The sequence below is a fragment of the Dasypus novemcinctus genome, chromosome 9 (assembly GCF_030445035.2).
Source record: "Dasypus novemcinctus isolate mDasNov1 chromosome 9, mDasNov1.1.hap2, whole genome shotgun sequence".
Taxonomy (NCBI): domain Eukaryota; kingdom Metazoa; phylum Chordata; class Mammalia; order Cingulata; family Dasypodidae; genus Dasypus; species Dasypus novemcinctus.
Window position 1 is genome coordinate 24,600,640 of NC_080681.1, and position 13,890 is coordinate 24,614,529.

The following is a 13,890-nucleotide window of genomic DNA, read 5'->3' on the forward strand; positions in this document are numbered from 1 at the left end:
TCTAGTCACCCTTTTTCATACCTTACTCCCAGAAGCTACCTATACTTTTAATATTATATATTTTAAAATATGTCAACTATTCTATTTTTCTCTCTAAAAAATTTTAAGTGCCTAAATTAGCTAGAGAACCAAATAGTAATATTTTCTTTCTATAATGCTCTATGATAATCCCCTTTTAATTACCTAAAAATAATAGTTAATAGGAAAAGATGAATCATCTAAAGAATTATATCAGTAAACATTATAATAAAGTAATCATATATTAAATTCATGACAAACAAGCAATTTTTAAGCATTTGCCAGGCAATATGCTGCATGCTTAAGTATTTAACTAAATCTAGAATAAGCAACATGGTATGTTGTATACATGCTTAGGAACATGAAAAGAAGTAAACAAAAAAGAGATCTGCTATAATGAAATTAAAATTACTAATAACAAAAATGAATTTAAAACAATGAGAACACTGATGCATGTCAATGAAATCTGCTCAATTTATTCATATATCTATAGTATTTTGACAAATGGTTTTCAAAATATATGCACATTAGTACAATTTGCTTGTCTATAAATTTGTATTGACAATAAAAACTGCTTTTTTAACTTACACAATGACTACAACTCACAGAGAACCCCTACTTTTAGAGGATTTTTAAAAATGGAAATAGAGCTGAACTATTTACCTTTTTTTTTTAAAGATTTATTTTTTTATTTTTCTCCCTTTCCCCCCTACCCCTCCCCCCAGTTATCTGCTCTCTGTGTCCATCCGCTGTGTGTTCTTCTGTGATCGCTTCTATCCTTATCAGCAGCACTGGGAATCTGTGTTTCTTTTTGTTGCGTCATCTTGCTGTGTCAGCTCTCCATGTGTGCAGTGCCATTCTTTGGCAGGCTGCACTTTCTTTCTCACTGGGTGGCTCTCCTTACGGGGCGCACTCCTTGCGCATGGGGCTCCCCTATGCGGGGGACACCCCTGCGTGGCAGAGCACTCCTTGCACACATCAGCACTGCGCATGGGCCAGCTCCACATGGGTCAAGGAGGCCTGGGGTTTGAACCGCGAACCTCACATGTGGTAGGCGGTTGCCCTATCCATTGGGTCAAGTCCACTTCTCCTATTTACCTTTCTTCACCCTGTTTGCTACAAGGAAAAGAAATTCTTCCAACTCTCAAGTCTGTTCTAAGATGAAACTGCAACATTCTTGCTTTAACATGTAACCACAGAGCAGGTAGCTGTGTATATCCCAGCAATGCATGTAGGAACCCTGACCACTCCAAGTCAGGTGTTTATTTCTTTGGTAACCAAGAATCACATTTTCTGACTACTATTACAATAAAGTATTATTGCCCTTTTTAATTGAATGCTTAAAAATTACTCTTTGCCTCAAAGAGGAGCTCTTATTAGCATTGTCCTTATTTCCTCATAGGTTTATGAAACCACTCCTACAAAATAAAGAAAAGAGCATATAATATCTTATTAAATTCAGGTGAATGCACTGACTTTACTTAATGACTTCAGGAGTCACTGCCCAAGGTGCTGACACTTGTCTCCTTTGCTTTCTCAACTTGGAAGTAGTGACTGCCTGAACATGACCTCTTTCTATTCTATTTCATTTTATTTTATCAGCTGTTTGTTTTTTTGCCACTTATTGTTCTCCATCAATAGGGTATGCTTGATTTACCAAAAGGAGAATTGAATCAAGGATCTTAACACCTAAACTCCTTTTATTGTCTCTAAATCTCAATATATTAGTATGTCTAAAGGCTATATAACAGAGAAAAATCTTCGGTTTTGCAAGGCCTTGTCCTTTTTTTTTTTCAGGAGGTACCAGAGATTGAACCCAGGACCTCGTACCTGAGAAGCAGGAGCTCAACCACTGAGCCATATCTGCTTCCCCTAATTCCCCTCCTTAATGAAACAAGATCTCTCTTTCCCAATTGTATCCGTTTTTCTGTCCTACAGTTTTATAGCAGTGAGTTGGAAATGAGAGAAGACATTCTGATACTGGGATGGAAGATTTTAGGGATATCAAACATTTTATTAACTGTTAGCTGATGTTTTATATGATTAGACTGATACACAATAACACTGATGTTTCTTCCTTTCAAATATTAAATAGTCCCTCCATTAAAAAAAAAAAAAAACTACATATTACATATCAAAGCACCCCTAGAAGAAACAATATTACCCCCTGGCAACAATGATGACCGGAGAAACTTTGGAGGAACATCCAGCTCATTCTCTGAACTCTGTCATGGAGGTACTAACCGTGCCGGGAAAGAAAGGTACAGTTTAGAGACCACAGGACTCTAACTCATGAATGAGCCCAGTAAGTATTTTCTCAGATTCTGCCCTGCACCAAGAAAACATGCCTCAACCGTGAAAAGTCACCTCCTCCTTCCTCTGGCCTGTCTCCTCTGCAGCTGGTAGGTCTGCCAAGCCCTTAAAAGGGGAACATTTGCAAAGTTATACCATTGCTTCTGGCTTTCAATGAGCTGTATGCTCTAATTAAAGATTCTTTCTGCTTTACATGAGAGGCTCAGAGATTACAAAAACCCTGTGTACAGGAGCAAAGTAAATTTAGAAATTGGCCAAATCAAGTGAAGAGTCATAAGTGTAAAGGGGAGGATGTCACAGAAGGAATACTTAAGACCTCAGGACGCTGCCTGCTCTGCAGCAGGCTGCACGTCACCCATTACGAATCATAACCTGCACCCACTACCCACACAATATTTTAGATTTCTATCTTGAAACTAGGATGTACAGCCTTCTGAGCCCTCTTAACTTAAGTGGACATAGCCAGCCCACTATAATAATAGCACAAACATTTATTGGTCACTTGCTACATTCCACCATTTCCCAAAGCAATTGGAACAATGCCAGAGGGGTCCTGTTTGACAGGAGGCAGAATCTCTTGTGCAAGTCTGAAATATAATGAGCATGTTGTGTTTTACCAGAACATAAGTCAGTAGCCAAAAATCCAGAACTCTCACTAAGCTGGAAAATTTGTATAAATCTCAATTATGAGGCCATAAATTTCATGGTTCAGAATTTAAACAATTCTCAGGCTGAATCAATTAATATTACTTAAATCTTTCAAAAATAAAAACAAACCAAATCTAAAACTAAGCTATATTTTATTATTATATTTTTGTGTTATGTTTCATCCTAAAACAGTAGTTCCAAATCACCTGGAGGGCTTAGTAAGAGCCAGATTTCTGGGACTCAGAATCTGCAAGTTCCCCAGTGAATACTAGGATCACTGGACAAGGAAATACACTTTGAAAGCCACAGCTCTAAGAAATTGCTAAACTTTGGAGAAGAGTTCCACAAAAATGTGATTGATTATAAACTTGGAAATGTTCTATATGGATCCTAAAATGCTGCCCCTCCCAGCAAGTAGGCCTAAAAGACCTTATCAAGGAATGCCAAATCACGCCATATGCCTCTTAAAAAATATTGCAAAAAATATATTTCCCCAGATTCCTCAGAAAACTTTTAATACAATTTGTAATTTCATATATTCCAGGTGGATAACACCTTTGGAGAAAGTTCCTTTAACGAGTCAGTAACTAAGTCAGTTCAAATGGGGGTTATTCCAGAGGTTCCAAATTCAGATGCTCTCAAGGGCCAGTAGGTACACTAGAGAAGCATGCCCTAACCAAAGTTCTAAACTGCTGCTCCCACACAGGACTCTGGGCCCAGAATTGTCAGGTAGTGCAATATTTAAAGAAGCCAGAAATTCAGAATTTTATGTGAATTTTCATAAACTGCAGCTTGTTGGCTATAAACGCGAAATTTTAAAACTGTTCTCACAACCAATAAAACACATCTGTGGACTGAATGTGCCAGGATACTGTGGCTGAATTAAGTTCAGTTTATTCTGTCAATATATGTTAAGCAGCTCTTGTGTGCCAAGCACTGTGCTGAACAATGTGCAGACAAAGGGAGGGGAACCCTGATCACCAGCCTCAATAGTGTTCACAGTGAACATCTGATGCTAAACAAGGCCAAAGTATCAGCCAAGATTTAATACATAAAGAAGAGAGTAACTGCACTGGATGCACTCACAATACAGCAAGGACCAATGGAATGATCTTAATTACAGGTACAATAACTGTTTCACTTCACAAGGTAAAAAATAGTAGATATGAGATTGGGCTTTATTACTGAAGATATATTACAATTAACATAATGAAACCTACAGAAGTCTCTAGACCTGTATTGCTCACCTATGAGTCAACATTTTACCACCCTTATGTAAATGGAGATAAGTGTATAACATATCATGTAAATACTTAATGGTACTATGTAAAACCAAAATACAGTCACTTCTGCACTAGAGCAATGCAAACTAAGATGGGGGTATTGACCCCAGACAAACATTTTCTATCTCCAAAAGGAAAACTATATGAAAGATTACATTCTGGTGGGGTCACTCCTTGTGGAAAACAAGCCACAGCAGTTCTGAGAGAGGTGAAAATGACGACATGCTACACAAATAACAAATAGCTAGGCTATCCTTGGGTTGTGGTGATATGGACAGTTCATGCACTTGTTCAATTTAGGTCAGAAGACCACACACTACCTAACCACTCAACAACAAAAGGAGACACAATTAAGCGAAATTAAGAAGAAAAAATTAATGGCCAATTTAAAGAAACAGAATTTTCAAGCAGCCTTTCGGTAAAGTTTGCCGTGCTTAAAAGTAAAATCGAGTTATTTGTTTAAAACAGTGCATTCACTTAAGCCGTGCACATCAGTCTGATTTAGGTAAGGAACACATTAGTGCTGCCTGGAAAAGATGCTCTTTAAAAACAAAAAAGAGTCCATGCACTTCCCTAAACAAGCAAGCTCTGTCATGATGGAGGTCAGATGAAGGGAATCAAAACACAGGGACACCACAGTGACCAAAGGCATCATTCTCTTACAGGAGACTAGGCTAGCCCAGTAACTGTCGCAGCAATCAGCATCTCCATAGCAATCAGTGGTCATCTCACTGCAAAAGCCATAGAAAATGAACAGGTCTTCCTGTGAGCAGTCATGACCTCTACATGTTTTACCTCCAACATTCTCAGGAAAGGGATACTCTTGAAAATTTTCTTTGGCTGTACAAAACAAAATATGGTTTATGCTTTAATTTATAGCTAAAGTAATTAGAGTAGGTTGAACAGTTCCTTTAAAAAGAAAAAAGCATTTCCGTTTTCTACATTTGATTAAAATAGAAGTTAAAATGTCAGAGAAAAGTTGCTCATAAAGATTATTCGATCATGCTAATAATATACTTGAGGGCATTTGGGGATTCTTGCTGCCTGAGAATTCCTGAATGAGCTTAAGGGATCCATGACTTGCATATGCTCCCATGTGAGTTAACACTACTTTAAAACCCCCATTACCTCTTTAAACCACATGAACTATCTCTAGAATTTAACTTGTTTTTCCTCCAATGCCTATGAACCTGAAACAGAAGCTAACTTCATGAAGAAATCTCAACATGTTTTGTAGTTATAATAAAAGGGTGGTCTAATCATGATATCAAAAGAGTTCTTGTGTACAACCACCTGATACTGCGGCAGGTGCCTGGTTACCATTATCAGATTACTGCAGTGATTCATTCAGCAACAAGGACGTTCACTGAACCCTGGCCATCTGCCAGGTACATTTAGTACTTTAATACAGTCATTCATTCATGGTACCCCCTTCCCTTTTACCCTGAAAGAGCAATGTGGGATATTTTGTCAATTTAAAATTATATTTTTGTGAATACTCTTTCAAAACTTTTGAGAGTCCCCAAGATTATTGTAATTGTACTGTTGACTCATGAGGGCAGGTATTGAAAAAAAAATCACTGCCCAAGAAAATGTTCCCTTTTTTCTTTTTTTTCTAAGCTTTTGTTCTTTTTTAAAAAAAAAGATTTATTTACTTATTCTACCCCCCACCCCCCACCCCCTCCCTGTGTCTGCTCTCTGGGTCCGTTCACTGTGTGTTCTTCTGTGTCTGCCTGTATTCTCATTAGGCAACTCTGGGAACCGATCTTGGAACCTTGCAGAGTGGGAGAGAGGCGATCATTCTCTTGCATCACCTCAACTCCCTGATCTGCTGCATCTCTTATCATCTCTCCTCTGTGTCTCTTTTTTGTTGCATCATCTTGCTGCACCAGCTCTCCACGAGGGGCAGCACTCCTGCACAGGGCAGTACCGTGTGCAGGCCAGCACTCTGCATAGGCCAGCACTCCGCATAGGCCAGCACTCCACGTGGGCCAGCTTGCCGCATGTGCTAGCTTGCCTTCAGCAGGAGGCCCTGGGCATTGAACCCTGGACCTCCCATATGGTAGATGGGAGCCCAATTGCTTGAGCCACATTTGCTTCCCTTCCCTTTTTTCAATGATGCTCTTAGATACGTTTTTTTATCCCCAAACTGAGGTTTTATTTTCATTGAGGAAAACGAAATCAATAACTAAAACTATATTGACTAATTTAGGAAAAGCCAGTTAAATCATATAACATTCATATTATTAAATCAGTAATTGAAATATTTTAACAGATTAGGTTTGGAGAAGGTATTGTTGGGTTTCTTTTAATACCACTACTTTGCCTTTTATAGTAGTCTTCTCTTTTAAAAGTCCTTATAATTAAGCCCACTGTTCTTAGCATTGTCTGTGTGAAGAATCCCTTTGAGAAACTGAAAGAAAGCTGTGAGTCCTTCGAGAACAAAAATATAAATACGCACAAATTTTTATATATAATTTCAGGGAGTTATGGATCCCTTTAAATACCAAATTAATAATTCCTTCTTTAGTCTATCAACTGTTGATGAAATTTCATGTTAAATAAAATATACAATTTTTGAAAATTGTTCTCACTTCCAATAAATCTTCCCTCTTACAACTGCTTCTCCCATTAAGATAACTATTGGGGGAATAGATGTAGCTCAGTGATTGAACATCTGCTTCCCATGTACAAGATCCCGGGGTTCAATCCCCAGTACCTCCTAAAAAAAATAAAAGAGTTAACTATTGGTATGATGAAAATGAGAGCCACTGAGCATACACTTTGAATGGATTGTACAGAGCATGGGACTGTATAACACAGGGAATCCTGCAGTGGAAGATGGACTTAGGGTAACAGAAAAAATATGAGAACATTCTCTCATGAACTATAACTAATATATAATATTAATACAGGGTTTTAATCAAGTAAGTTGGGAGGAAAATACATCAAATATAAGATACAGGCTATAGTTAGTAGCAGTATTTTGATGATGCTCTTTCATGGTTTCTAACAAATATATCACAACAATGCAAGGTGGTGGTGGTGGGATGATGTATGGGGCCTTGTAATGATGATATGCATGTTAGTTTTGTAAGTTCACAGCTTTTACAATACACTTATTAAGTATGTTCATGTATGAATGATAAACTTCATTAAAAATTTTTAAATGAAAAAAAAGATAACTATTGGCCAGAAATAGAAAAATGCAACCAATTAATACAGATCTCTTAGTACTTAAAATTTTTATAAAGTATACTTTAAAATAAGTAGCAGGGTTTTTTGGTGGTAGTGGTGGTTTTTGGTTGTTTTTTTTTTTTAATCTAAGAAGAGTTTTGATGTATAATTTTTCATCCTAACATAAATAAAACTAAGGCCATTGTGAACATAATTCACACACAAATTGCAATAAATCACAAGCTCAAATCATCAACCTAAAAAAATATTTTGATATATGAAAAATAAGGAATTTGGGTTTGGAATGATTCCACTGCAAAATATTATCCAGCTACATAAGGCATGGAATATGGGAATTTTTTATTTTATTGGAAGGAATAAAAAAATCTTCAAACTAAAAAACAAAATGTGCTAGAAGAGTTCTTCTTCTTCTTCTTCTTCTTAACAGCAGAAAAATTCTAAGGAGTTATTGATTAAAATAGTACCGAATTATTCAGAGAAGAAAAGAAGTCTAAGGACCAAACAAATGCCATCGGATTCACTATAAAGATGTCTCTAGAGCAGTTCCAGTACAAAGAATAGAGAAGGCAAAAATTAGAGAGGAAAGAATTAAGAAATCAATGTGTAGCAAAACAAGGTAATAAAGACTCTGAGGACAGGTTATTCTGAAATGTCTGGAGGCAAAATGATAAGAGAAGATCTGTAAGTCAAAGGGATCATGATAAGGTCAATAAAAGCTTCTGAGTGGTCAGTGACCCTGTGCTGGGTACTGGAGACACAAAGATATATGGCATGTTCCCAGGCTCTAGGAGCTCATAGTCTAGAGAGAGACAGAAAGTACATATAATTGTAACTCATCAATAATAGAAATCTACACATGAATTATGGGAAAACAAGGGAGGTGCCTCTAACAGCTTGGAAGGGCAGGATATGCTTCCTAGAAGTGGTGGTGCCTGAGCAAGATCTTAAAGAACTAGGTGTTCTTGAGCCATAGGGACAGGGCATTCCAGTCAGAGCGGGCATCATGAACAAATACGGAGGACTGCTGTGGTCCAGGGTAAGGTGCACAGAAGGGAGTGGCAGGAATAGCGAATTAGTGTGTGAAATCATCTGCTGAGAAAATGCAAGGGTGAAAACTGGCAATGCAAGCCCAAAGCCCTTACCGAAATGAGTGATCATGGGCTGCAGGCAAGAAACAAAAGTAGAGAGCAGATGGACTATGGGAATAAGGAAACTGAAGGTCTAGAGATGGCATTAGGGCAAGAGAAAAACTGTGGGAAGTGTATAACAAGAAGGGTATATTCAGCCTGGAGTCTGGGTTCCTGGAAATGAAGCAGCTGGATGACAGTAACAGTCACCAGAACAGAAGAGGAAGAGGAGACTCGAGGCCACTGTTGGACAACATGGTGAAGTCAGTCAGAGTGAGCCTGGGAAGATTATAAACCAGAGGCTGTGGTTACCACAAAGGCGAAGAGGAGGAACATGAACACCACAGACAGCTGTGAAATCTAGCTCCACTTTACCTTGCAGCCTTTGGAAAGTCACATACCACATCTGGGCCTCCCTTTCTGCACCTATAAAACCAGGAGGCTGAACTAAAGGTCATTTAGATTTCTAAAACAATATTGGACAGCTTTTCCACAAGGAAATGATAGCTGTGAGGCCTAGGAGAGCATTCATAACCTTGGCTGAAGAATTGTCTTCATTGTATTTCCTATCAGAACTCACAAATGTATATTAACTTTCTTTTGTTTAGTCCTTAAAGTTTACAAAGCTCTTTTACATATATTTTTTAATATAATCCTAACCACCACCCCGTGAGAGCTCAATAATTTCTATTTTATAGACAAAGAAACTATTAATATAATTCTGCAAGATTGAAACAATTACAACTTTGGATTGGTAAAATCAATCCTTTCCCCCTCGTATAAAGATTGTACTTGGTATGTCCCATAACATAACCAATGATTTGCAAAGATTTGGGCTTTGAAAATTCATACCTTTAATGAGTAATGAAGTGTCCACTATGGGCTAGGGCATATTTTTAAATTGTTCTAAAACTAAAACTATCATTCTAGGCATTTAACTGACCACCTGATCTCTAAAAGGAACTAAGGGAATTGTCTGAACTTTATAACACCTTATGTTGAAAGAAAACTTTATAAATGAAAATAAATCAAAACAAATTTATATATATATTTAGCCATACTGTTCTGTGTAAAATATGGTTGCATAAATAGTCTTTATTTAATTCATCTACTTTTGGGCAATCGGTATAAGTAGAGAACTGAGTTAGACCAAAAATTTTCTTTTTCTAATAATGGTTTCTTTCTTTTTGGTCATTCCAGATAGAACTCAGGCTCCAGATTGTTAATTATAATCCCCACTTCAAACTAACTGCATACTAACAGTCTAATCAAAAAAGGAAAGAAATTCCTCCGTTCCCAAAGGAAGAATTGGGCTTCAATTACTTATAAATTATCCTTTCCTTAAAAATTCATCCATTAAAAGTACATTTTTTTTATAAAAAGCACATTATTTATTTCCATAGTTCATACAAAAATCTCAGTTTTATATTCTAAATTATAGGCAGCAGTATCTTTTCTGAAAACCATAGACCTGGTTTAAATGATACTTATTTGAAGGAATTTACATATGTTTTCAAGTCAGACAGTTCTTTACAAAATGATTCCTAGAAAAATTGAATGAATATTGATCTCCAGGTATCAGTCCATGACCATTCAGCATTTTGAGATATAGACAAAAATTTATAAATATACTACATATTCTATAGTAAATTTTCTACTACATACTACCTTTTAGACCTAAGTTCAATGAAAATCAATCGAATCAAAACAATCACTGAGCAACTAATATGTACAAAGCACTGTACTATGTAAAACCAGTGACATTTTATTCAACAGAAACAAACTATCTGAGCATTATAATTTAGCAGTTATCCCAAAGAGTATACTATATAGTAATTTACTTTCCATGTTGAAACATTATATTTAAAGTCCTCATTTAGAAAATTGAAAGGAAAACATAGATTAAATATTGCTTTCTAAGTGAGGAAATAAGTTTACCAAAACAAAAACAGATGTTTCTTTTCCTCAAATATGCTTAGAGCTGAAGGGGGGGAAGGGGGGAACCACATGCCTAAACCCATACCTGAGTAGAGAAAATAAAACCAGATCCCCATGCAAAATAAAAATATACGTGAATACTAATTATATGAGCCTAATTCTGTCATAATAGGTAGAGTCCAAGCAAGCTCTATCACTGCTAGTTCATCAGTCTCACTTGCCTTTTGGATTCTGGAGAGATGACATTCAAGGAATATGCAAAAATTTCAAATCTTGCTCAAAGAGTAAAATGTAATGCACCAGTAAACCCGCCGTGCAATGATGAACCCCTTCATCACCTAGTAACACTGTACAGAAGCAGAACTGAAGGTTTCAGAAAAATTATCCTAGGAGGGAATTTGATAGAGACTCATTAATTACAATCTAAAAGGATTTGTGCTTTCTTTCCTAGATCACCATTCCAACAAACTTCATACAGCTCATGTTTCAATTCATCCTGAAAAATGAAAGAGTTGAACATGTCCCTTGTGCTATAATCAGGAGGATCAATTTCAACGTCTAGGTAAACTGCTCACATAAATTTCCAAAGATCAAGATTACCTAACTAAATGGTATGTGCACAGTGACTCCATTTGTCAGATTTCACGGTTCAAATGTTTTAATACCAAAGTATATAAACACCACCACAATACTCACTTTTAGTTTCTTGTTCAGTTTACAGCAGTATCTATACACCATTGCCAAGTTCAGAGGTCCAAAATCTGCATAGAAACTGGGATTTTAAAAATACATAGTATTTAGTCAAAATGTAATTTTCAGTAACATTAAGGCTTAATTCTTAATTTCATAAAATAAGTAATCAAATTCCAATTATATTCACAAATGAGGATCATTTATATGACCAATGTGATTCACGGTAATCTAAATAACTAATGGTTTCACCCTACTACCCACTCCAGTTACTACTACCAGTCTCTTAACAGGGAGCTAGTTGGACAGTGCTGAGTTTCACCTCTTTTATCTCCCTGCCTGAACATGAAGGAAAAGGATGGAAAAGCAAGCACTTGAAGAACCAATGTAAGCATAACAAACGCTTGTGCCAACACTTCCTGCTTTTATTTCCCCATTATCGACTTAGTCATAAAGCTCATGTGCTCTGGGTTCCAATTCCAACTATTTCACTCTAAAGCTCTCAATTCCAAAGTATCTTAAATATAGTGGTCTCTCTTCAGTTCTCATTCTCCTTGCATTTTCTGTATAATATGACACACTGGCTCCTCTCCCTGTCCCCACTCTCTTTCATCTCAAGAATATAGTCATCAATCGATCCACAGATCTTCTCTTTCTCATCCACTGCCTTGAATTTAATCAATAGTCCTACCAAGAGACATCTACTGTATTTGTAATTCCAGCATCAGTCTTTTCCATCTTTTTTTTTAACATTTATTTATTTATTTAATCCCCCCCCCCCCCCCCACGTCTGTTCTCTGTCTTTTTGCTGCGTCTTGTTTCTTTGTCCGCTTCTGTTGTCGTCAGCGGCAAGGGAAGTGTGGGCGGTGCCATTCCTGGGCAGGCTGCACTTTCTTTCACGCTGGGCGGCTCTCCTTACGGGGTGCACTCCTTGCGTGTGGGGCTCCCCTACGAGGGGGACACCCCTGCATGGCAGGGCACTCCTTGCGCGCATCAGCACTGCGCATGGGCCAGCTCCACACGGGTCAAGGAGGCCCGGGGTTTGAACCGTGGACCTCCCATGTGGTAGACGGACACCCTAACCACTGGGCCAAGTCCGTTTCCCAGTCTTTTTCATCTTTACCTACCAACTGAACATCACCATCTACATGTTCTTCTACCACCTAGAACTGAAAAATGTCTAAAATTCAACACACCTTTCCTTCAGACTGAAAAAATAAGTCTCTCCCAGTCACTCTGGCATGAAACCATAACTTCTCCCTTAAATCACAAGAAATATTTATAAATTTAAATTCTTCTGTATCAAATAAACTACCATGTTAAATCACCTCTTCCTTTTTTGTTCTCACTTTAGCAAGAGAAGTCCAGACCCACCTTCACCTACCACCTATACTGTTTAAATTTGCTCTCTCTCCTTTCCAATCATCTTATATCCTCCCACATATTCCCCCACTATTTAAAAATGTTTAATGACTCCTAACAACCTTCAGAATAATTCCTTGGCCCAGCAATCAAAGCTCTACACATCATATCCCTAGCTGCCAGGCTGACCTTATTTCCTAATACGTCTCCATTTGGAATCTTCATTTCAACAAATAAGTCCATTCCTTATTCCCAAATATTCCATGTCTATTCTTAATCCAAACCTTCACTCATGTAATCTACTTGCCTGGAACACTCCTCTTTCTGCTATACTCTAACTTCCTTAAAATCCAGTCAAATTCTAACTTGTGAATTATCTTTTTAAATGTAGATCCTACTTGCCCAAATACTGTGTAAGCCAGTCAGTCAGGGTCTGGTATTTTATAATTTATATGCTTAGAATATCCAGCTCATAATACAAAACTTCAAGAAATGGGTCTTCACTATGAAGTTTGCTCATTAAATTCTAAATTCAATTTTATACTAGAAAGCAAATTTATTAAATAAAAATTTCAAAAAATTCATACCCAAAAAACACTCTGAGGGAATCACTTGCTTTTCATTTTTTTCTGTCACTCAAATTACACTATAATGGCAAATATGCCATTAACTACATCAAATCTGCCAATAGTCACTAGCCTTAGATGAGTAAAGAATGCTGAACTGCCCAATCAAGATGTAGGTATGATCTTAAAGACCTTGTGGTAGGTGGTAGTTTCTTGGACCTTACACCCAAAGCACAAGCAACAAAACAAAGAATGGATAAATGGGACCTCCTCAAACTTAAAATTTCATACCTCGCAGGACTTTAACAAAAGGGTGAAAAGGGGGAAAACAGATATGGCTCAACCACTTGGATGCCGGTCAACCACAAGGGAGGTCCGAGGTTCAGGTCCCAGTCCCTCCTAAAAGAAGACAAGCAGATGGCACATCCCAACACAAGAGAGCTAGACACCATCCCCACCATAATGAGCAGCCAGCAGATGCCATGGTCCGCAGGGAGCTGATGTGCCTCAGCCCGTTAGGAGATCCCAGGTTCGGTTCCCAGTGCCTTCTGGAGAAGGCAAGCAAACAAACAAGAAGCAGACAGATGAGTGAACCATCAGGGAAAACAGGGATAAAGTAAATAAATAAATAAATATTTTTTAAAATAAAAAGGGTGAAAGAGCAGTTTATTCAATGAGAGAAAATATTTGGAAATCACATGTCCAATAATGGTTTAATATCCATGATATATATAGAGATGTTACAAT

General features: G+C 37.4%; 1 protein-coding gene across 9 annotated transcripts in view; it reads right to left on the bottom strand.

Annotated features, from left to right (window-relative positions):
* CDC14A (cell division cycle 14A) overlaps positions 1 to 13,890 on the bottom strand; it is a 193,875-nt gene that overhangs the window by 149,904 nt on the left and 30,081 nt on the right. For all 9 annotated transcript variants that reach the window (XM_012530321.4, XM_058303114.1, XM_058303118.2 and 6 more), the window contains one exon: positions 11,222 to 11,297. In XM_012530321.4, the coding sequence (XP_012385775.2) occupies positions 11,222 to 11,297 (76 nt within the window). The remainder of the gene's footprint in view (positions 1 to 11,221; positions 11,298 to 13,890) is intronic.